Genomic DNA, 24,123 nt, shown 5'->3' on the forward strand with positions numbered 1-24,123 from the left:
AAGGGGCATTTTATGCGGAAGCCGATTCTCGTGCTGCTTATCAGTTAATTCATAGCATGGTGCTATGAGAAACTGTTTGGTATATATACCTAAAAATGAGTTAGTATAGACAGTTCTGGTTTTATTGGGGGAAGGCGTCGTACAGGGTACTTTTATGTCGCTTCCTGTAAGCCAATCCGAAATATGTTTTACATTACAGTCAGCCACTCTGCTGATTTCCTCTCAATGTTGTGGACTGTCTTTTTTGGCAGCACTGGGTCGCCCGATTTCTGTCCAAACTCGTTTGTTTGACTTCCCCGGCCATGTCCTGCTGGCCCGCTGCCCGGATTACATGTCTGGGGCACATCAAACAAGCTTACTTACCAATGACCTCGTTAATGACGAACACACTGCCACACACGCACAAAAAGACTGGCAGGCCCTCCTACTTACACCCTCCTCAATAGCCAAAAACGCAATTCTGTGTGCGCTCGCCATGCTGTTGACTTTACTTTGTAATTTTCGCTTATCAGATTTATTTTTATTTTTACTTTTCATTTTTTTGTCCGGTTGTGGGTCTGATAAACTTTAGGTTGCCCTGTAAATTTTATTATTAGGGACTCTTCTCTACATGTTCTTACATTTTCAGCTTCTACTGCCTATTCATCTAAGATTGTTCTTTTTTTGTCCAGCACACACCTATGAAAAAAAATCCCGCCCAGGGTGTAGAATAATCCCTATCTTTTAGGGTATCATCGGTAATATTCCATTATTGCTTTTATTTGCTGACGTGGTCTCCTAATATCTGGACCCTTACGCAGTTCAAGTAATTGCCTAGCCACTGTCGGAGTCGCAATAAAAAAGCGCCTGATTGCCGCCGGTTTCCTAGGCTGCCTCGATCCCAACCCACATCGGCGTTTTAATGAACAGCTAGCTTATAACTCTGACAATATGTTTGCGCATGACGATTACCATTGACATCACTGCAATGTGGCATTGCCAGGCCCTTTCGAGGCAGTAAAACAGGGCGCATATGTGGCATTTCGATACTGTATTTATCTCATCATCATCATATAACCATTAGCACATGCTCTAGGTAATTACAGTATACTAAGTTTAGTTAACTATTAATTAATTGGTCGAGCGCTGCTGCTTTGTGTGCGGTTTCCGGGAAACCCATTTTCCGTTTTCTTTTTTTCAGTTGGGTGTGCTCTCTGCCCTTCTACGAAAGCAGCCAAAAAGTATGCTATGCAGCGTACACGTTAAATTTAAATAATACTTGTGTGTGTGTAAGGGTGGTGGGTGGTGGATGGTGGGTGGTGTGTTGTGGGTGTGTAACGTACATAGAGGTAACTACATATACATAACGAGGAGTATTTGTAAAAAAAACGTTACAAAACTTGTGGAATCAGCGGAAATCAAATTAACATATCAAAGGAATTTTTTCTTACACAACTTAACAGTGAACTACGAGCTAAAGGTGATCACTAGACTGGTGCTTTAAAGCGGTGAATATATACCATCATATTCATTAAAATTCACTTTGAGTATTTTAGATATGGTTGGAAAAGTCCCAAGAGGACTTTCAAACGAACAAGTGATTCACAAACCCCCTCACGAGCGACTTACAAATGGAGTTATTAACAAAACATATTTCTGTAATTAAGAATTATTAATTTTTACGTTGATTACTTTACTTTACCTCGCAAACAGAAATTAAATTGGCCAATTTGGCCAAATGAAAAACCAACAGAATAGCATAACATTGTACTGTCCACTGATTTTAACGTGAAAGGTTGTGTTTATTCAACCGAAAAACTTGATAATCAAATATATTTCTCCATACATTTTCCGTTGGTTTCTAGCACCAGTCTAACGAATTTGATTTGCTACATTTCTTTTCAGTGTGGGAGGAATTTCTTGTTGTCCTTTGAGACCAACGGGGTAATTTCTATCCCCGCTATTGGCCTCTTCTTTGTTTAAGGTGTAAACTGGAATTTGCTTGCTATCAACTAAAACATTGACTAAGTTTAATTGCACCTACTGCAGCCAAGTGGCTTCCCATAAAGTCCGAACCCCTTCGATTTTCTCCTAGCTGTGGCTCTTGCACAGCCGCAGGAGCAAAGGGTAGTGGAGGTCCTCGTCGTAGAGGGCAGAGTCGGCCTTCAGCTGGAGATGCCGCTGCCAGATGGTCTCGTTATACCGAGTGGCCAACTCCACGCGGAAGCCCCTGGCCACACACTCATCCTGAAAAACGCTCAAAGTGCGCCCGCGACGAGGAGCCATGATCAGGGCCGATCCCTCGGGCGCCAGATAGTACCAGATGGTGTCCACCAGGGCGGATCGGGCCTCGTCAAAGAACAGGCAGTCGGCGCAGAGGATGAAGTCGAACTTGGCCTGCTCTGCCTGGGATCGGGCACACTTCTCCTGCCATTTTAGAACCGAGCACTTGGTGTAGCAGCTCAGCTCATTGAGACAAACGGTTTTCCTCACGTTTTCCACCGATATCTCATTGCCATCGGTCAGGTGCACCGCATACGGAGTGGCATACTTGGCCAGCATGAGGCCAGCCAGCGAGGTGAATCCGCCGCCGAGTTCCAGGATCCACTTGCCTCTATATGAAGCCACCTCAGAGAGAACCAGCGCGGTCAATGCCTCCTCCGAGGGCCAAACGCATATGTTGCCCGTGTTATTGAATCCCATCAGATCACTGGCGGTCAGCTGACGCTCCATGTGGTGGATATTCACCGAGTACTCCGACTCGTTCTCCAGCTGCATGCGGTACTTGTACCAGTTCTCCGTCTTACCCAAGCACTTCAGACTCACGTGATCCTCGAAGCTGTCCTGGCGGAGCAGATCGAAGCTCTTGAAGCGCCGCACGGATGCAGTCTGCTCCTCAGCGAACTCATCGCTGGAGGAGGACACCGTCTCCTCGGAGTCCTTGCGCAGCACCTTGGCCAGGATCTTCCAGCGCTTCTGGGCAGTGCTCTGCAGGTTGGGCGTGGCAGGCGGAGTGGGAGGCATAAAGGCGCTCTCCCTGCTCTTCAGACCCAGATCCTCCTCCAGTTCGGTCTGCTCCGACAGATTTCGGTTGATGTCCTTGTCCTGGTTATTGTTGACTGCGACAAGCAGCTCGCCGCCCAATCGGGCGTCCAGTGTCATCTTCTTGTGCTCCTTGAGCGCATTCAGTGTGTTGTCTATGTCGTATTGCAGTAGCAACGAAATGGTTGCCAACTGTGCCACGCCCACTTCCGGTGGCTGATCAAGTTGAGTTTCCGTCGCCTTTTGTACTAACGCTGCTGACATCTTACTTCAGGCCCTGTTTGATTCACTATCGTTTTCACTTCTCAGTTTTCCATTTTCCGCCCTGCAATGTGCAAAGATAAAAGGAGACAGAGTAACCAAATTAGTCCAAGTTTTCAACAAAGTTTTTGCCCCACGCCGTTCTATTTGCTACTCTGCTTTGGGGCGCCTCTTTTAGGCCCATTATTTTCCAATTATGTGCTTTTAATGGCATTAAAAATGCAAATTATCCGACCATAAAAATAAAACAAATTTTACGGAGCGCCAAAGTCAAAAGCAAAATCTTTGGCTACACTTCTGTCGGCATGAAATCTGACAGTATATGAACACTTTTCCTGACACATATATAGTTTATGAAAAATATTTTGCGGAACAAAAGCAAGGTTTCGACTTTGTTTCACTGTGTTATTGTTGGGTAATTTGCAGACGTAGTCAAAAAGTATTTGAGAAGAAAAGAACTGCCGGTATTTGTATAAAATCCATTAGCAATTTGTTTCATTTAAATCAAGGTTGTTACAATATTAAAATAATATTCAATTACCAGCCTGAATAGAACAATTTGCAAAGTTTTAGTGTATACCCAGTACATTTACGTATGGACTGTCTCGGTCCTTATTGTTTTAATTGCAGCACATTTTTACTCTGTGTATTTAACAATTTTCTGATTGCACTTGTATGTATGAATTCACAAAGTTTGAACAATTTTACAGCCCGTCAAAGATTGTTAATTATGCTGACGTGAAAGTGCAGAAATTACCAGCTGGGACTTTTTCCATCAAAAATGGACAGCGCATAGCCCATTTCCCACATCTACTTCCCACTGGCATATGGTGTTTATCAATGATAAGAGGGCGTTCAGCTTCTATTTTTCCCACACCTTGCCATTTGGTTATGGGTGGGCGGTTCTGGCCAGACCAATGACACCTGTCCCGGAATTTCTGGACCTCGTAATCACTGGCTGAGCAATGAAAATTCAGAGAATCTTTGTGTTTTTCTATGGGACTTGAAGGAGTGCAATGGTCTGGGGTTGGGATCCAGCCATGCGTAAATAAACAACGTTAGTATGTGCAGGTCGTTCGCACAGGAATTAATTGATAAACAGCTTAAACACACAAAAGTATGACAGTATGCTGCTCTGTTTGTGTTTTTACTTATGCATTTGATTGTGATGGCTAATAATTATTAGCCATGGGCAGTCGCATTATTAATACGCACTGTGTGCCGTGGCTGTTTCAGAATTTCATTTGTTCTGTTGCCACCGCAAAGTACGTTAATAATTGCGTATCCAAATATTGACAGCTTGACAAGTTGATACGCCCCTTTCAGGTGGACAAATACTCGGCCGAAATGATTATATTTTAATCAAATTGCTCTTGCAGTGCAGCTTATGGCGCTTTGTGTATTTAAATCTCATTTAGAAAATGTTTGCTTTTGCACCTTTTTAACCTCTTTTTTTGTTAGGTTATAAATAAGTGATTAGGTAATAATATTGTATGGTGCATAAAGTAAAGCATAAAGTATCAAACATTAACAACTCTGAAGAAGTTGCCCCAAACAACTGAGAGCCCTACCGCCAGAGACCTGATTGCTGGCCCAATAAAACTTTTCCGGGCTTAAGAAGTATTGATTTGCATTTGTCGAAAGAGTGGAACATGAATATTGAACAGCATCCATTACGGACGTAAGCCCGCAACTTCGCCTATGTCCAAAGATTTCCGCTAAAACTCCAAGCTAACTTTAAAGTCCGACCACAAAAGGAGGCAATGTTTATATAATGCCCTAAAATCCCGTTTCAATCTGTCTAAAAAAACTTCACACGACGCTCTTCAGCGATTGGCTTAACATTTCTGGAAATGGGGAAAAATCACTTTGTCGTAGTTCATTTGCAAGTACAATATCGAGAATGGCGGTTTCTCCAATCATTGTAAATTTAAAGTTTTTGCTCTGGCGAATTTATCCAATTCAATTCGATTCAATCACTTAAGAACTGGCAAACAGTTGCAGAACAATGAGCGAAGAAAAGGTTTTTCACTTACCACTTGCAGGAGGGAAAGGGCAAGTACTGGGTGGGAAAACTCGGAAAAACTCAAAAGTAAGCGGAATGACTGATGTGCGTGCTGGCAACGCTCGAGGCAGAAACCTGCGAAGGAACTGCCCCCTTTCCACGGCTGTTGTTCGCTCTTTACGCAGCTCTCCCACTGAATTTTCAACAATGTGGCGGATCACGCGAGACCTTATGGGGCACCTTATACCACTGCCGTGGTATATAGCCACATCCATGTGATGAATACGCGACGCTCGCCGCGCTCATTGCTCGCATTAACTCCTATAATTTATTATTTATTGCAATCTACTGTCACCGAAATTTGCTCACCGTTTCCTTTTATGTTCTTATGCGGGTATTTTTTATGATTATTATTTCGACTCTGACCTTGGGGAGAAGTGTCAACAGACACATGACTTCTGGGTATACAGATAAACAAACGCACGACAAAGAGCCCAGCTGTGAAAAAAAGAGTTAACAGATAGCACAGTCAAATTTAATTATGACTGACACACCGAGCGTTTAAAATATCTATTAAGCAAAGAGAAATATTTTCAGAGCAGGTGATACCGTATTCTTAAAAGACTTCCTTCGTCTGCCTAAATAGTTTTTATTAATTATTAATACAGAATTTTGAATTTCAAAGAGGCTGCGTTTTTGTTGAACTAATCATTAATATGTATTGTGCACCTTCTCTCTGGCCAACCTTATATTACACAGACACTAGCAAAAATCATAAAGGAATACAACTTTTGAGTCGGTTAGTTCAACCATTAATCATCATCATTATTCCGCCCTGTACGCAGTAATTACCATTGGCGCACAGGGCGTATGCGTAATCGTCGAAAGTTTTCAAACGCCTGCTCGTTCTTCTGCTCTGCACATATACATATTTTTCTCGAGCGTCTTAAACTTTTATTAGCGCACATAATCCCCACCGATTTACGAGCAACTAACTGTCTGAGCTATCTCTGCTGATATATATGCCCCGATTTGTTTACTGTTTACTGTTTACGTTTACAAGCGTAAGTTGATTTGGCCTGAGTTTTTTTCGGTATTTTCTCAATTTTGACTGCAGGCCAATGCCAACGCATCCATCTGAATGCATGTACTATACATATGTACATATATGTGAAGAGGTTGGGATTTAATTTACGTTCGCATCTGGTTTTATTGTGCACTTCTTCCTCCATTCAATGCCTATTCCCATTCAGAATCCTCGGGCGGGTTCAAGTAAGTGCAAAAATGTAAATAAAAATCCAATTTTCTTCCGCCCGGCCGGTTGTCGGGTGTCCGAATAAAATATTAATTAAATTATTTGCATAGCACACGGCTTCGGCCTTCGGTCCAACCGTCCACTCGTCCACTCGTCCACCATCCATTCACCGCCCCAAAATCCCCACTTGGTGTCCAGAAACATTTCCGGCTCGGCCGGAAGTGGCCTGTCACTCACTCGCTCTGCCGCTTTCTGGGGCTTGGATAAAATAATATTTGACGCCGGGGAAAGCTTGTCAGTGTTCAGTGGGTGGTAATGGCACTATGAGCGCGCTTGGGCCACTGGGAAATCGAGGAGCTGGAAGAACTGGGGAAACTGGCTGTCGAGGTGAGCGAACCGCACCGCCAGCTCGTGACATTCACGAAAAGTTCAAGGGGAATTCCCCGAAATGCTGCACTACACTGCACAAATAATGTGATTACGCTGGACAGTAATGACTTGCTAAAAACTATTGAGTTGGTACCCGGAATTCGGCCACTGCCGTACAGTGTTTTGGGCGGAAAATTCAATTCAAGTGGCTTATTGATTCGATTTACTGGGAGTTTATGGTGAAATTCATTTTATTTTCCCCAGGACCTGTCTCGATAAGCTAATTTGTGAAACGTGAATACATAAATCCATTTAGAGAGTTAGCTGGGAATGGAAAACCCTTCTTTACTTAATTTCTTAGCATCTGGGATTGCCTTTCCGACATTTTATTTTAACATTTTGTATTTCGCAAGTTGTTCGGAAATTGTGATAACAATTTAAGCCACGTACAGCTGAAAATTTACATATTATGCCAAGACCGTATGCTAACTCCCCCAAAACCCCTTTCCTCCTTCATATGACAACCAAATTTTCTTGTGTGCACATGCAAAAAGCGCAAATATGTAAAACATTTTGTAGAAGCATACGAAGAAAGAGTCGCCAACTTGCCAAAAGGGCGAATTGAACTTTGGAGGGTTCGACTTTCCAAGAGGAGGAAGCAGCCAGCCTGGGTGAAAACTATATTATCTACTTGAGAAACTGACCCCCCGGCATGTCTTCTATGTGGGGTCGAGTCGATATAATGTCCTTATCCTTTGTTTTCGGAGTTTGGCCCATAGATGGAATATTTCCCAGCATCATGGGCAGGCTTTTAATCATCACAGTCGACGACAGACATATTTGGCAGGCGCCACATTTAAAAAAAAAGCTTAAACAACGCCTTGATGACAGACCCCCAGAAAAGAAACATATTTGTTATCAAGGACCAAGTACGCAGTACATCGTTAGCAGCTAACATTAACATACCAAATCCTTGGAATAATGGAAAAGAAGGAAAAGGATGACTGAAATTCCAGTTAACACAACATTGATTTTCCTCCTCAAAAAAGGACACCCGGATGGGAAGGAACCACTGGAGCAATTAGGGAACACTATTTAATAACGAAAGACAGCAAATCATATTTAGCAAAGGCCCAAAACTGAAAATTGAATTCCGCCAACGTCTTGTTTCATTCACAAACAAAAATAAATAGACGCATCAATAAATAAACAGACAAATAGTTTGCGCCATAAAACATGCACACAAACATGGCTCACATAAGTTGGCCAACACACCGAGCACAAACAGACCGTGTATTCCATATGTGTATGTTTGTAGGTCTGGCAGGCTATATCTGCATGTACGGTGTGCACATATGGATGAGGCAAAAGTACACATATTGTCATGGAGACAACTCTCGCTTCAACTAGCAACTCAGTCAAAAGTCTGCAGTTCCCTTCTTGCCACACGACGAGGTACTGAGTTGTCGATTTCTGAGCATAAAATCGGGGTTTTGCGGAATTTCAACTGGAAATCTGACTAGGAAATGTTTCTTACTTTAAAATACTTAAATACTTTAAGTTGAGTTTTGAGAACCGTAGATATGTGCATGTGTCAGTTTTCACTGTTCTATATTTTTAGGAAATGAAATAAACTTTTGGAATCTCGATTGTTTTTGAAACAAACTGTTAATGCATAGAAAATTATAAATAAATGGACATTTTATCAATATTTCGTTAGCGAGGCCTGGCTATAAATCGGCTAGACAAACAACTGCCACGAGGTCGGGGACATGGACGTGGCACATGCTAACATGGCACAGGACACTCTGCCCGCTCTATAAATAGTTCCCAGAGGGGGCGTGGCAAGGGCAGGGTAGGTGTAGCTGGGAGTGGGAGTGGGAGCAGAAGGGGGTGTCCTTTAGGTATCTGCCTCAGGTGCATCATATGCCGGCAGCCGGGCAGAAATGTGACGTGTGTCTATGCTCAACGGGGGCTGGGATTCTGGTTAAAGTTCCGCATATATGTGGACTGTTCCGAGGAGCGCAGAGTATGCTTAGTCTCTGCTGGAAATGGTGTCTTCCCCTTAATGGGTCAAAGGTACATACACCAATCCCTGTGGACGATATGTTTGCTATCGAAGAGGAGCTTGTTGGGGGGCTAAATAAATGAGAAATTTTAGGTTTACCCAAAAGCCACAACTGGCTAATACTTTAATTGGCTTACAAGTTGAAGTTTTTTGCAATACCATGAAATTGCACGTTCTAATTGTAAACGATATTTAATATAAAGTGAATTTGAAAGTAACGTACATACTGAATAATAAGGAATAAATATAATATATGCGAAGAAAATCGTTGATTCTTATTTTGTTATCATTGCTCGGTACCTGGCATTCGGTACCCCGATTTTTGTCCCCGCTTAATACTATACTGTCGCACTTGGGGAGGCCAAAGTATGCCAATGTTGGAGCGGGCACTTCCTCTGCGTGCCACATAAGTGGTCCTTTGCCGAATAAAGCTGTGTTTCGAGCACCAAGAGCAGTAGGAGGAACAGTAGGAACAGGAGCCGCAGCAGAGATGTGTCTGGCGGGGAATGGGAAAATGTGCTAGTGTGCTAGCGAGGGAACCAGAATGGGAACCAGAGCCAGGAGCCAGCCTAAATGCTCGCTCACTTTCATCACTCAACTGGAAAGGCACGCACGCTCCACTGGCCGCACGCACAGCCTCCACGGGCAGTTCTCCGGCCGTAGAGTGGAGTCCGGGGAATTGGCCAAAGTAAACGTCACATGAGCAGGGGTCGCATTCAGATACTCAATTGACCAGTGGAGTGGCATAAACTGTTACTTTAACTGAAAATATGTTTGCTAAGCAAACCTACTGCTACTGCTGCTCCGGTTTATTGACAAATGATTGACTGCTCGGGCTTATCTTAACTGTGAGTGACAGTTGAGTTGGTTAACTCATATTTTATGAAAGGGTCTTCAATTCGGCTGGTTCCGACTTTATATAAATAAATATTAGAAAACTGGTATATTAATTGAAAATCACTTCAGCTGTCAGCGATAATTTGAAGGAATCGGCTGGCTTAATCGTGATATTAACAAAAAATTATTTCCTTTGGCTTCATATTTGCAGGCAGTAAATTCACTTCCTGCACATTAAAAGCATCTGCTTTCATACCTGTACCTGAGTACAATAATTTTGTAAAATATCTATTTTACAGTGCTTTAAAGCATAAAAAGTCAGAATCAAAAACCATTCAAATAGTTCCACCTTGTTTGATTTAAAGCAAATTTGATAGAGACACAACCACGAACGTTAATTTTGTCTTTTAATTATAAAGGGAATGGTTAAATCCATCATGGTAAGCAATCATCTTTGACATTTGCAATAGTTCAAATCCATCTGTGCAGCTGGCTATAATTCCATCAGACAAACGACCAACATTGGCCTCCTTGCCATAAATCTCTCAATTGGAAAAACATGTAGGTATACTAGCATGTATATATATATATGTGTGTGTTGCTGAATAACAAAAGTAAGTGCCTTTTTCATAAATCAAATCACAATTCAGAAATCTTTGCCCATTGAGGCTTGCTGCTGAGCCCTTTCATTTCACAATTTCAATTCAATTTATATTCTGCCGCCCTGTTTTTTGTTGTGCAAAATAGAATGAAAAATATGAAAATACATATAAGCGCAGGATGTTTTCTAATGAACTTTGACACATGAAAGTCGGGAGTCCATGCGAACCTCTGAATCGCGTGTCCATGTCAAAAGTCGAGGGGAAGGCAGCTGGAAAACACAATGCCCCCAGCTGCAATGAATGAAAAATCAGCTTGACGCATGCAACTTTTTTCTGAATTTGTTTTTCTCTCTTTTTTGCCAAGTGCCCGGAGGGCAAAACTTAACTGATTGATGGGTTGACTAACTGAGGGACACTCTGAAGGACTGAAGGACTGGCGGACTGACAGACTGCTGCATACCCCAAGTCAAGTGACTTCAGTGAAAAGCTAAATTCGGACTGGATCGAAGTCTTAATACTATCTAAATCGCTTTCGTCTCAGCCTCTCGTGGCAAAAGAAATTTGTGTACTCTGCGATTTTTGCAAGATATGTTGATGACACTCTCTTGAGTATGCAAACTCAAGTGGCTCCCCATCGAAAATTGAAAAACATGCATTATTTCGGGTGGTATGGCATCAAAGATTCTGTTTTCTCACTCTTCTCTTATTTTTATGTCGAGCTCTTCACCTTTTTTGATACGTGAAAATGAACGTAATGTTTTCTTAAGCAATCAATGAATGGTTTTTCCAGGTAAAGCATTATTTGAGATAAATTCTAAACTAACACACCATTCTTGGTGATATACATTGTAGAAAAATCTTAAAGTTAAGCTTTAACATTTTTGACATGCCGATTACCTGCCTAAAACGCCCATTTCGGAGGAATGGGTAGTTGCTGAACGACGAGCTTATCGCCAAATCACGGCCAACTGCAGCGAAAATAGTTGGTTAGTTCGTTAGTTGATTATTACACGTACTGCCACCGTTGCCCCCTCTTTGGCCCCTAATACTTTTTTGTTTTGTGGTCGCCACTGCAGTTGCTGTTGCAGTTACTGTTGCGGCAGTTGCTTATCACAGCTTAATGGGTCACTGCATTGGGGAAATTTTTGTGCTGATGTGGCGTGTGCGTAATTCCACAGGATTACGTATCCACGAGATCCTCCGGACGTCGGAGCCCTCACGCAGAGAGGTTCACATTATGCAAACTTGGCAATAAAAATTCAATTAAGCTGCAAGGACGCGCCGTCAAGTGGGGAATGCGGAGGAGGATGGGTGTGAGGAGACTTCTCCGACTTTGCCGATAAATCACAAAATTTTCTAAAAGCCCGGCGGCTGCAACAATAACAAATTGTGACATGCTGTGCTGCCGTTCACTTTGATGCACGTTTTAATTATAATTTTGACGCCAACTGTTTAAACACAGTAACTCACACACGCAACGATAACAGAGCCACAACAATCCGCACTAATTGTTTGCCTTCAAATGGTAGGGAGGGAGGGGGTTGGGTGCTAGGAAAAGCCAGGGGGAAACGCAAAGCCCCACATGTGTGTTGCGGCATTGAGGAGGGCGGAGGCAGCCACACAAAGGACTCGTGAGGCACGACCACCAGGACCACCAGGACAATGGCCAGCTCACATGCACAGACGATCTCACTCCGCTCAGAAGCGAAACATGGTCAGCTCAAGTCACGAAACCATCTGCCCCAGGCACCGAGCCAAGAAAATACACTGGGAAGTTCCAGGAATTTCAGGGATTTCAGATTGTGTCCAATTGCTAGTTAATCGGGTGAGCCCTTTTACTGCCCAGAGGGTAGAGTTAATCATAAGCATTAAGTAAAAAACATGTTTTATGCGTTAATTATTTACTCTTGGAAAGTCTAATAATTTAATTCTTGAATTATAGGTGTTATAATGTATATTCATTTTTAATATATTCATTAAAAAAATATATAATATATAAATATTTAATAATTTAACAATTGTTCCAATATTGTCATCATAAGTAATGAAAGTTATATAAATTATGTTTGCGGACTCATGACGCACCAAAATCACACAGGCCAAAATCATTGCATAATATCAAAAGAGAAGATAACCATTACGCGAATTCGATAAAGATTTCGATTCTGCAAAAACAATAAAGCTTTTCCTATGAGCCATGTAGAAAACACATAAACAATCTCTTTAATCAGAAATGTTATGAATATGCGGTCAGTAGGCATGATAAACCCTTTTTGAATTGCTCACTTGAATGGTTCAGTAACTGATTATGAACAAATCGAACAATTCTGGTCGATAATGCTTAATTAAAAAGGCAAACGATTTTTAATGCAGACAAAATTATAAAAAAAAGCTAGTTATTAAGGCAAAAGTCCTTTTATGTTGTGTTTTAGGAAGTCAAATAAATCTTTCTTCTTTTTTGTTAGACACGGTTGCCGTGCTCCACTTTTCGCTCAGTGCACTTTGGCGAAAGGCGCAACTTTCGACATGTGACCGTGTGCCATCTGTGAATAAATGAGAGTGTTTTTGGCGACTGCGGCGGCTCTGCCATGTGCCCCAATCCTTGGATAGGAATGATGCAGGGGCATCGGGTGTGTGTAAGATTTATGGATCTATGGATACTGGCTATTGTGCCACAAGCTGTGTGTGAGAGTGTGTATAAGCGCTACTCAATTAATACTCATCAGCGTGACATTAGTGCCGCTTGCAGATGAGTGGGAGGATGCAGGAAGGGCCGAGATACAATAACGAGGTATGAACACGTGCATGTGGGTCGGGCCAATTGTTTGGCATTCTGGCAGGACCATGTCTCCGTCAGTCGATTCAGCTCTCAATCACGGCTCATTTGCCAGACGTCTTATTCAGCTCATCAATAAATCGGGGCCATAAATCTACTTCAAGTGTTCGCCTCATCATCAACAGACATTTTTTATGTCGCTCCCGAACTTTAAAGCGAATAAATATCAAACGCTGTCGCATCCTAGCTACGTTTTTATGGCAGCAAGAAAATTTAATAGGACTTTGACTTTAATTAGGCCATAAAGTGGGGTACTACAGACGCAAAGCGTGGCCAAACTCAAGTTCAAGGAGTAAATTAAGCTAGTAACCCAGAAAGCAACGGAAAATGAAAATGCCGAAGAGTTTTAGGGGAAAACTTGACCAAATGGAAAATTCCTGCAAATCACTGGGCGTAAACTAAATGTAATTGAAAGCGATTGACAAATACAATTTTGGAATTGTACAAAAGGGAATTGCAATTGGTATTGATCTAAGCTCAATTAAACTCTGAACCCGCTTTGAGATATTTTTTCGAGTATTGGAAACGAATAAGTTACGAACGGTGAAAGCTTCTCTTAAAGGGAATAATGTTTAGTCATTTAAAAACAGTTATAAAATAGATAATAATACTAAATGCAAATATACATTTATGAAAATGATTGAAAAATATGAATTTAATACATTTTAAAATTGATTTAAAACAAAGGGAAACACGGGCTAAGGTATTAAGGTATTGCAAAACTTTCTTCTCTGCTTCGATGCCTTTCAATAGCCCCAGAGATCCCTCTCGTGATTTATTTGCCTGACAAGCACTGACAATACGGAATTTTGAATGCAACTTTTGGCAAGTATTAACCCTAGAGTAGACCTTTCCGAGGACTTCGGCTAACAGTCAGCAAAACAAAAGCGGGCTAGTTTCCACTTCCGGCAGCTGGAAACATTGCAGAGAAAAAATATTTACTTTTACCACAGCGACCTTCTGTTCAGCTTAGTCAAAAGTCAACGGGCGTTAGATAAGTAATACTATGTTTGGCTTGCGATTGATAGCAGAGCGGAATTTGTGCGATTGAGATAAGATCCAAGTTATCTTTGGAAATATTCAAAAATCAAAATATACCTATATGAATACACATCAAAACAAATCAACTTTTAGTTCCTAAAATTCCATAAGCTATTTGAACAGCTAAACGCACTAAAATTTACATTTGCATTGAAGAATGTTTACAAAAAAGATTTCAAAAGGCATTTACCAGTCAAAACGCTCTTGGCGAGGCAGTTAAGTCGATGCAAACTTCCAAGTGCTTAAGATATATGTTCTCAAGATAAACTTATTTAATATCGTCACTTAGCACATAATTAATCATTTTTGTTGTACCTTTGCATTCAGAAAATGCTTGGCATTAAAGCTTATTTCCTTCGATTACTTTTTCCAACAATATTAAAAGCCACACACAAATATTTTCCGGCAGCACTCGCGGCAAAAGTAGCAACAAACTCAATGAAATTAAATGAAAACTCGCATTTTCCGCCCGGCCAACGTTGCGTATGAGCGACGACGACAAACTGAATCTGTGTCCGAAAAGGCAAGTAACCCGGTCGCATCGAACATGTTGAGGTTGGATAGCATGACGAATGTCATCCAACATGTTGCGAGTGTGGGTGGTGGGTGGAATGGGGTGGTGGCCTTCAAGGGGAAGGGGGGCGGTTCCGCTAGCTTATCACTAAAAATTAAGGCAAAGATGTAACGCACTATAAACGAAATAAAACAACAAAACAGCCGGGGTTAAGAGGTTAAAGGGGCCGTCGAGGCTACAACAGCGGTTGCATTCCATTACAAAGGCTTATAAAACAATTTAAGCCATATTCGCGGTTACGTCCTGGACTTTGTATATTTTTCACCAAATTATAAATGTATTTTGGGTAGAAAGTAAACGAAAGCTCTTGGATTACAGTTTTGCAAAAGATGTAACCGTGTAGTTTTTCAGAGGCAATCAAGACTGATTTACACCAAATAAGGGATCCGGATCGAATAGGGGCTTTTTGTTTTTTTTTAATAACAATTAATGCATATTTAACATTAAGAATCGTGGGAATATATATAATGATACATTTGAATGGAGATCAGATGCTAAACATATTTTTTCATAACATGAGTGAAAATCGGTGCATTTGATGCACTGTGTCAAAATAGTTGGATAAAGCCACTTGCCAATTTTAAAGTTATTTGGTTAAAATTGGCCAAATGAACAGGATTATTAAGTGAGCAATAAATTTGTAGTCTACACAGTACACAACATATTGTTAGCTTGTCAACATTAAGATCATTAAGTATCCTGCTAATGGTCCGGTTTTCTCAACAAATTAGAACCACTTCGGTTAGAAGCAGTTCAGCTGGGCAGCTTTGTCCTGGGTAATTATGTATTTATTTCAAACATATCTCAAACAACTTAAACACTGCTCGACTTTTGAAAAAACCGCTTTTACTTAACTTTATTCCCGCGAAATCCGCCGAATACTGTAGAGATGCGCATCTTGTTGCCAATTCTAGCTTATCTGTTAATGGCTGTGAGAAAAGCCGGTTCAAATTAGGCAAATGGAAAAGAGAAAGGGGTGGGACTGGCATTGGGAGTGTCGAGATTGCGTGGGCTTCTTCTGACGAGTTGATGTCTCTCTTTTTTGGCCAAATTCTTGCGCGTTACTTGGCTTTTGTTGCCTTTAAATGATTTTCCATTTGCACATTTCACGCGTTCAAACGGTTGCCTTGTTTTTTTGGCTGCCGCTGGCTAGAAAATTCGCGTTCATTCATAAAAAAGAAGGTGAACAAGCTTGTGGGCGTCGGAAGAGCGTCGGGAAAGCGTTGAACGATGAGCGTGGAAAACGGAAAACAATAAAACGCCAGGCAGCGACGCGACGTCGACGCCGGCAGACCAGACAACCAGGCGTGCTAAGTGAAAATCTAGGGGGTGCGGAAAACGCGGAGATGTGGGTGGAAAACCTTGTGGGTGGCACAAGGAAAGGCGGAGGGAGGCATCCAAGTTTTTTGTACGTTCGCAATTTTCGCTCTCATTGTTGTTGCGTCTCTTACTTTTCCCTTTATTTATATTAATACCCATCGCATTCGTATCAATGAGTGTGTGTTTTGGGCTGGGAAATCTTTGTGTCAGTGTGCGTCTTATTTTTATTTATTTTCTTTTTAACCAACGCGCCTGAAAACAAAACACGAAGCGAGCAAAAAAATGAATGCCACATATTTGTTACTTTTTACTACAAACACAAACGAAGGCACAAAAGGAGATTTTCAAACAACATACCCGGAAAAAGGAACAAAATTTCGAACACTGCGGGAAAACTGTTATCTGCTTTTACAATTACTTTTTCTTTGAAAAACGATTTGAAATGTGATTTGAAGTTGTTACTTAAGCTTCTGAATGAAAATGAATAAGTATTTTTTAATTGGTTCTTCTATGTAATGAGTTTGAAACAATATCAAAGTTTTCTTTTGTGTGTTCGCATAAAGAAGGAAACCCCCATTTTTGCCCGTTTCTGCCAGCAGGAAAAATAAAACAGAAACAAACAAAAAATGTCAACTCAAACAAGACAGAGAACGAGCTACTAGTCGATAAGGTCGCCTAAATCAAAACACACACAAAATCGGGTTAGGGTTGTTATGAGCAGGAAAAAAGTTCATGTTCCTGGGGGTGAAAGTGGGGCGGTTGTCCCTCCTCAAAGCCAGGATAAGCTCTAATTCCTGGTAGGTTCTTCAGTTCCTTTCGCCGGAATTCTGCATACCAATGCCATGATTTATTATTCTCATTAGCGGCTTTTTGCGCAGCCCGATTAGATCATTATTGATAAGGGTCGGATTAGCGTCACCAAAGCTCAAATTTCACGGCTACCGACGGTACGAGGACTTTACATTAGAAAATTGTTGTCACTCGCTTACGTAAGCCATTTTTCACAATTTATTTCATGCCAAAAACCTGCGTTTATTTTTAAAAGCGCTGCAGCGAAGAATCCCGCAATTACACTTATCGGTGTGCTGTGCAAATAACTCACGGCTCATTTGCAGCTGCACCTGAAGGCTTATTAAGACATGGCACAGGAACCCACATTCGGAACCCAAAAACCATCCTATGTGCTGTGGCACCCGAGTTATGGGACCTGCCAGCCGAGTTAAATCACAAGAGGCGAAATGAAATAATGATACCAAGCGCACACAGTTGGCATTTTCGATTTGCGTCAACGTTGTCGGCCGCTGTCAGTGTCCGGAACATGGACGAACCCAGTCCGTAGAAGAACCCCATTTCCCATGCCCAGACCCATGTCCATGTCCATGTCCATGCACATGCCCATACCCACAGATTCACCGCATCCCACATCCCGGCCCTCGCGGCCGAAGGGAGCTGCCTGCTCATGTAAAATTGATGCACAAGCGGTCCCGTCTGGTCTGCATTCGAAATAATTATTAATAAAAATAATGTGCCATGAAATGTTTTCGTTGTCGTCCTCGCCGATGCACTTCCGCCTCCCCATTTCTCTCGCCTGGTGGATGGCATGGTGCTTGGTGCGGATAATTAACACTCAGCGGGAAAGTTCGCTCAGCTGAAAGACTGACCGGGGACCCATTTCGCAGGCCAAGAAGTGTCGATCTTCTTGGGTTTTATAAGTTTTATGGTTCCTAAGATGTCGCGGCGAACTTTGCTAAATGCGTTTGCTAAAAGTTAAAATATCTGTGGTGGAAGGTAAGAAAGTGTGGAAATGCATTTCACATTCATATTTCAGGGAATCAACTCAAAATACCAGCAATGTGCTACAAGTTAGGTGATACTTTAAAGTCCACAGAGTTATATATATTTATTTCCAGAAAGATTGCTGTCTGAACAATGATAATACTTTTTAAAAAGGTGAATAAAAACAATATTATAATTATCGTTAATTAGCTGGACAGCCTTTCTGGCTTAATCCATTATTCACATTACAAGAAAGGACTAATTAGCAATTGTCAAGCAGCGCACATCCTTCTGCTTGAAATCAAGGATGTCAATCTTAAAAAGGCTCCTGTTTGCCTTTTTGCCTTTCCTTTGTCGTATTGTGCCTTTTGCTAATTATGGCATTTTTCTTGTTAACAATTACTGCCAAATGGCTGAGAGCACATTGGGCTTTAAGTAGCAGATTAACCAGCCCCGCAGACGCCATCGGTTTGCGATTCTCATTCCGCTTTCAATTAGCCATGAATCCAATTTTGAATTTAATTAAGTCGATTTTTTTAAACGGGCAGTATAATTACATTTTATTTTGCATTAATTGCTGCCGCCTTCTGCCGGGCGGTTAGGCAAACATTTCGCTTTCGCATATAACTTTTATTTATATTTGAAAACTTGGCACAAACTGTGCTGTGCCACACAATGTGCATTGGATGACGCAAGACGTATATTTTCTGCTTTTGGCAGACGACTGGTAAGCCAAAAGCGAATGTAGCTGCATACAGCATAAGATATTCGCTCTTGTTTGCATTGGCATTGCAGTAACTCGCGGGCATTTTAATTACTTTTAAATTAATGGCACATATGTTAGGCGCAGTCAAAGTCCGCGTTGCGCATACGCCACGATGTCCGCTCGCAGTATTGACAGATTAAAGCCACATATTGGGCCACAATTATGCGAATGGGGAATTATACGAGTTTCCCGCTTAGCCACAAGAAAATGGGCAAGTAGAGGTGCACACTACAAGTTCATTGAAAAATATAGCCGAGTATCTTTGCTGAAAAAACACGCGATAAATAGATACATTGAAACTTGAATGAGCAATGTCGGAGCAGGGCACTTGAAGTGTTTTCATTCAAAAAGCATATAACAAAGAAGGAATCATGCCGTTTACCATTTATTAAGTAATTTACTGTTCATTTAACGTGTTGATTTAGATAAACGAATGAAAATGAAGGTATTGTTTATTCCATTAGTAACCCAGCTAGAAAATCAGGGGTACTTGATCGTTTCCATTACGGTTCCCAATCATCGTTGTAAAAGTGCCTATTCACAATTTGCCCATCTCTGCACCTAGAATCATCAAATATATAATATATATACAAATATGTAAAATGTTGAGCGCGACAAACGGCGGCGGAAAATTAGTGAGCCAGGGGCACACGAACGCGCACCCAGCGATGCCATCATTTCGATGCTCTGAAAGTTGGCAACAAATTTGCGCGCTGTTTCTCAAGTGCCGTTCGCCGCCACACCCATCGCCCATCGCCCCAGCCACGCCTACAGTCGCCCCCAGAAATGTGAAGTGTTCGAATGCTGCTCCCACTCTAAAACATTTTGTTGGCGATGGCTGAGCGACCCATTGAAACGTTTCATGCCATAAACTTTTGCAGCTCGAGTTTTCGCACACATTTTCCCCTCCAGATTTTTTATTGGTGTACTGGGCATTGAAATGTGCATTGTGAAATATTCAATAATAATATTGTTCGCCTTGACCACGACGCATATGCTGAGTGCCAAAACGAATTCCTTGGCTGGCTACCCTTGAAGGATTCTCGAAGGACACCGGTGTTTGGTCTATGTGGTCTATGAGGCTACAAAGACCGACAAATGTTTGCCCGAATATGCAAAAAATAAATAAAGTCTAATGCAAAAAATTGGCACTGTTTCGGGCTTTTCCATACTTGAATTACACTAAAAACTTTAATTTTTATTACGTTTTCTTAGAGTTTTTTAATTTCTGTAAGTTTTATTTAATCTGAGTTTTGAGCGAAAGTTAAACATTATTCACATAAAAAGATTTTTAAATTTCTCGATTACTTTTAAATATTTCTGGTGTCAATGATCTTCGTTGGAAATTAATTGCCAGAACTTAAAACATTAAATTATCCATCCATCCAAGTTCATTGCCTCAATTCGAAAAAGTTTCGCCATAAAAATGCAAACACATTTTTTGGCTTTTGTTGTCTGCATGAAATTGATTAATTTATTTTTATGTTTACATGTTCGTGTGTACTCCTTGTTATCCATTTGCCATTAGCGCCTTTGTCAGCGCACTCGAAATGCTTTTGTGAGATATTTTTTATATCAGCCAGACAGCATCTAGTCGCAGATTTATGTATCCTCTATTTTCCCTATACTGTATACATACTCGTATACATATTTCCGAGATCTCTTGGGCCAGCGGACAGTTGGCCATTAAATGGAATGAAAGACCTGACCCCCCTCGTCGCCACAGAGTTCATCATATTTCATTTCTCTCAGTTTACATTCAATTTGCTTTCGACATTCGCTCGCAATGTTGTTTGAGCCAAAACATTTGGTTTCACTTTGCGCATAATTAACTTTTGCAGTTGCCGCCTTTGCGAGCAATTTGCTTATTTATGTACAGTTTCAATGATTATGAATTCAGGAACTTTTGCTCTCAATTCGGCAAATTTTCAAGGCTTAGAAGGGAGGAAAGAAAGCCTTGGATAATTATGCATACATTACTCGCGTAATGTGTATACGCAAATTGAATTATTCGGCTTTTCTGAAAAAGTTACACATACTCGTACAAATATAACTAATGTTTGGCAATGGCTTAACATTGAAGTTTATGTAACTGTTTAAAATGTACAAATTTCAAAAAAGAACCAGTGCTATTAAATGTTTTATATCAGTATATTTTCATATAATAAGGCACCAAACACAGCAAGAATTTCCCCATTTGGTGTTTCAATTAAGAATTTAACTTTTGTATTGTTCCTTTCTGCGATGTGCCACGTTGCGTATGAGTAATGAGCAGAAGCATTCGATTTCGGGCTCTTGGAGCGATGCCAAGCGTGCTCAGACAATGGACCATAGACCATTGGACGGAAGAGTGGGCAGTGCGGGAAAATGGAAATGGGAATGTGGAAAAGCGGTCGGAGGAATGAGCAGCGCAGCCAGACAGACGCAGCCATGACGTCGAATAAAAGCCATTGCCCAAATAGCGAAGTAATTGCAAATCGCCAAACTCGTGCAGTCAGTGCGAAGGAATGTGGGTACGTGTATAAATAATTCGGGACCTCCTGCCCGAGATGTATTTCTAGTGCTATTTATACTCGCACGCAGCTTGATATGGCTTCGCTTCGCACACCGATTTTCGGCAAGCCTTATGTTGTCTGACGTACAATGGTCTTTGCTCTTTGATTGCGCATACGCCCCGTTCGCCCGGCACACTTAATTTGTGCACGCGTGTGCGCTTAATTGTCAGCAAAGTGCACTCCACCTTTCAGTTACTTAAATGTAATTGCACACAAGTGCAATTAAACAGCTTGACGCATGCGGCGCGAATTTCCACGCTTGGCAAGTCGCTTCGGAAAACTCCCAGCTCCCAGCTCCAAGCTGCCAACGAGCTGTCAGCTGTCATCGTCGCCAGGAGCAACTTAGCTGCCAATTCCAATGGGGAGTAATTAGCTTATGAGGACTTTCTACATTTTAAGTTTTTGAATAACTTCCTTTTACTGTTTACTGGGTGGATCTGGGTATCAGACTATAGGGATAACAATTTTTAAATGGCTGCAGAATCGGAAAAAAATTATGGTTGTCAGGAATTTATTTAGTTTATACCTCAGCTAGGGAAAGTGCGTTATGCTAAATAAGTTTACAAATAGTTATCTTTTTTATTGCCGTCCATAAAGCCGATATCATTTTCTTCTCCTTTTCCTTTAAGAATTGATTGGCATCACTGTCAGTGCCCGTGGAACCACCGCCTCTATGGCAATTTCTGCAGTTTGTCTTCATTCATCCCGGGCAGCATCGCCTGTAAGTCGTAAATTTTAAATGCTTTTGTAGGTCATTGCTGCCGAGATGGCAAAGTCCAAAGTCCAGGGAATGAGCATTTAAGCGAGGCGAAGACGAAAGTTTCAGCTGAACATTTGCCAAGCGAGTCTTTTGAGCTGCAGCCTCTCGGCTTTCCTCCAGCTCACTTTTCCTCTCAGTCCAAAGACGAGGGAAAATTTATGCGCCTCGCTGCGTCGGTCAGCGAAATGGCGCCAAGGTTCAAAGCTCCAAGCCCCAAAGGTTGAGCAAAAGGGGGCAGGGCCACTAAGTGGCCAAACCCCACTTCACTGGCCACATGATTGAGTTTTGGCCACCGTTGTTTCTTTTTCGCCGCTCTGCCTTTATTGGGCTTCTGCATTCGGTTTTATGGCAAATTGTTTGCAACACTGTTTGAACTTTTATTCCGGGCCCTGTGCTCTTGTTTTTTCGGCCATGCAAAACATGTCGCTACAGCCGTGGAAAAATCGTAGCTGCACTGCAGCCTACCGAAGGCCAAGGAATACGCATACACGGAAGTGGGAGCGGGTTGGAAAAGTGTTTGCCCATCACGTATACGTAATGTGTTGCGTTCAAGTAACAACAACGAGGGTTGTGCGAGAAGAAGTTAAAGGGTTTAATAGCATTGCCCTTTAATTATAATAAATACAGAGCTTATTAGTAATCATAAATGAGGGAATACTTCATTTTCAATATTATCAAGAAATGCGAGTGCATTTGAAAAGACTGTTATTGTTACAGTTAATGCAATTATGGGAATTAAAGATCATCTTTTGGCATTATTGCCTCAAATAGTATTCACAAATCCATCAGTCGAACGAGCAGCCCGTTCCGAATGAGAATTACTTTATAGCCATCGGGAAGCGGGTTAACAAATACACAGGCACTTACACCGATTTCAGCCACATGTATGTATGTATATGCACAGAGCCATAGCAGAACTCACAAATTTACAGACAACTCAGAAAGTCGGTGCTCCAAAGTGCAAAGCGGCGCAAATGTTCAGTTTGGATTTATTGTTATGCGATTCTCTCTAGTCTATATATATAAATACATGCTATATGTACGTATGTATGTACATCGTAGCCCCGAGTGCGCTATGTATGTGTGCCTGAGTATGTGTGTGGGCACGGCAATGCGGCGAAATGTATTACAATTAATTTGGCACACACGGCGTATGCTGAATATTATTTGGTCGCTGCAATCGAGCAAATCCGCGGCAATTGGCAATTATACAAATTCTCCTCGCAGACAATCGCAACTGCAAAATAGACAGGGGGACTACGGGGGCGTGGTGATTGATGATTCGACCTCCGATGATGTGACAAAGTGGCTGTTCTGTACACGGGTGGGTGGCCCACGATGCCTGTGGTGATTCGAGGTCGGGTCAAAGGTCTGCTGCTGATTTGAACTTTAAATGTTGCAGCGACATTTGCATTGGGGCTTTGAAAATATCACGCCCGTGCATTACTATCAGCTTATAGTTCACTGAGGGAGATATTAAAACACGCATTCACCTGAACTCATCAGGATCCTTACAATCTGGATGGTTTTCTGGATTGGTATTTAATTCCTCTAATAATTTATTTACCTGTGTGTCAACAAAGAATGCACTAAGTGCTGAGACAGCCAAAAGGCTCACCGGGGCGCCGCCTCCAATACCGATGATGAAGCTAATGGGCGGCCAGTCATGGAGCGGTGATATGGGGCTCGGGCCAGCGAGGAGGATGGCCTGCAGGTGTCACAGCTTCATTTATCCACTTGGGCCGCACATTCCACGCGGGGAATCCGGGTCCCGGCCAGAACTTCAAAGGCTCGCCGGTCACTTCGTTTATTTACACAAGAAACAAGTTTATGCGCGAGAAGAACCATTCGCAGGCACTTAGCAGGCGCTCGCGTTTATTATCTTAATAATTTTCAGAGTTCAGGCGTGGCGGCGCTCTTTGACGCACAACTGGGGATTCCTGCTCGGATTGGATCGGTATCTCTGGGTCCGACCAACTGCACCGTGCGAACCGGAGGCGGCAACTAAGCGAATCGAGATCTCTGTTGGCACTCGCACTTCCCAACAGCCAAGTGCACGCCGAGCGATTTGTTTATC

General features: G+C 41.9%; 1 protein-coding gene across 4 annotated transcripts; it reads right to left on the reverse strand.

Moving 5' to 3' along the window:
• Positions 1-1,011: 1,011 nt before the first annotated feature.
• On the reverse strand, positions 1,012-24,035 carry LOC120445957 (calmodulin-lysine N-methyltransferase). Of its 4 annotated transcripts, none has more exons than XM_039626648.1 (2): positions 23,614-24,035; positions 1,012-3,346 (listed from the first exon to the last, which is right to left on the reverse strand). In XM_039626648.1, exon 2 carries the CDS (start codon positions 3,283-3,285, stop codon positions 2,071-2,073), a length of 1,215 nt encoding a protein of 404 aa, XP_039482582.1. In that variant the 5' UTR covers positions 3,286-3,346; positions 23,614-24,035; the 3' UTR covers positions 1,012-2,070. The 4 variants fall into 4 exon arrangements, with proteins under 4 accessions (XP_039482582.1, XP_039482583.1, XP_039482580.1 ...); XM_039626649.1 differs by lacking the exon at positions 23,614-24,035 and adding an exon at positions 14,611-14,789; XM_039626646.1 differs by lacking the exon at positions 23,614-24,035 and adding an exon at positions 14,486-14,789.
• Between the last annotated feature and the right edge of the window lie 88 nt (positions 24,036-24,123).

This window comes from Drosophila santomea, chromosome 2R (genome assembly GCF_016746245.2).
Source record: "Drosophila santomea strain STO CAGO 1482 chromosome 2R, Prin_Dsan_1.1, whole genome shotgun sequence".
NCBI lineage: Eukaryota > Metazoa > Arthropoda > Insecta > Diptera > Drosophilidae > Drosophila > Drosophila santomea.

What these genes read in the sequence shown, in the direction of transcription:
- LOC120445957 (XM_039626648.1), bottom strand. Translation starts at nt 3,285, where the DNA reads ATGTCAGCAGCGTTAGTACAAAAGGCGACGGAAACTCAACTTGATCAG.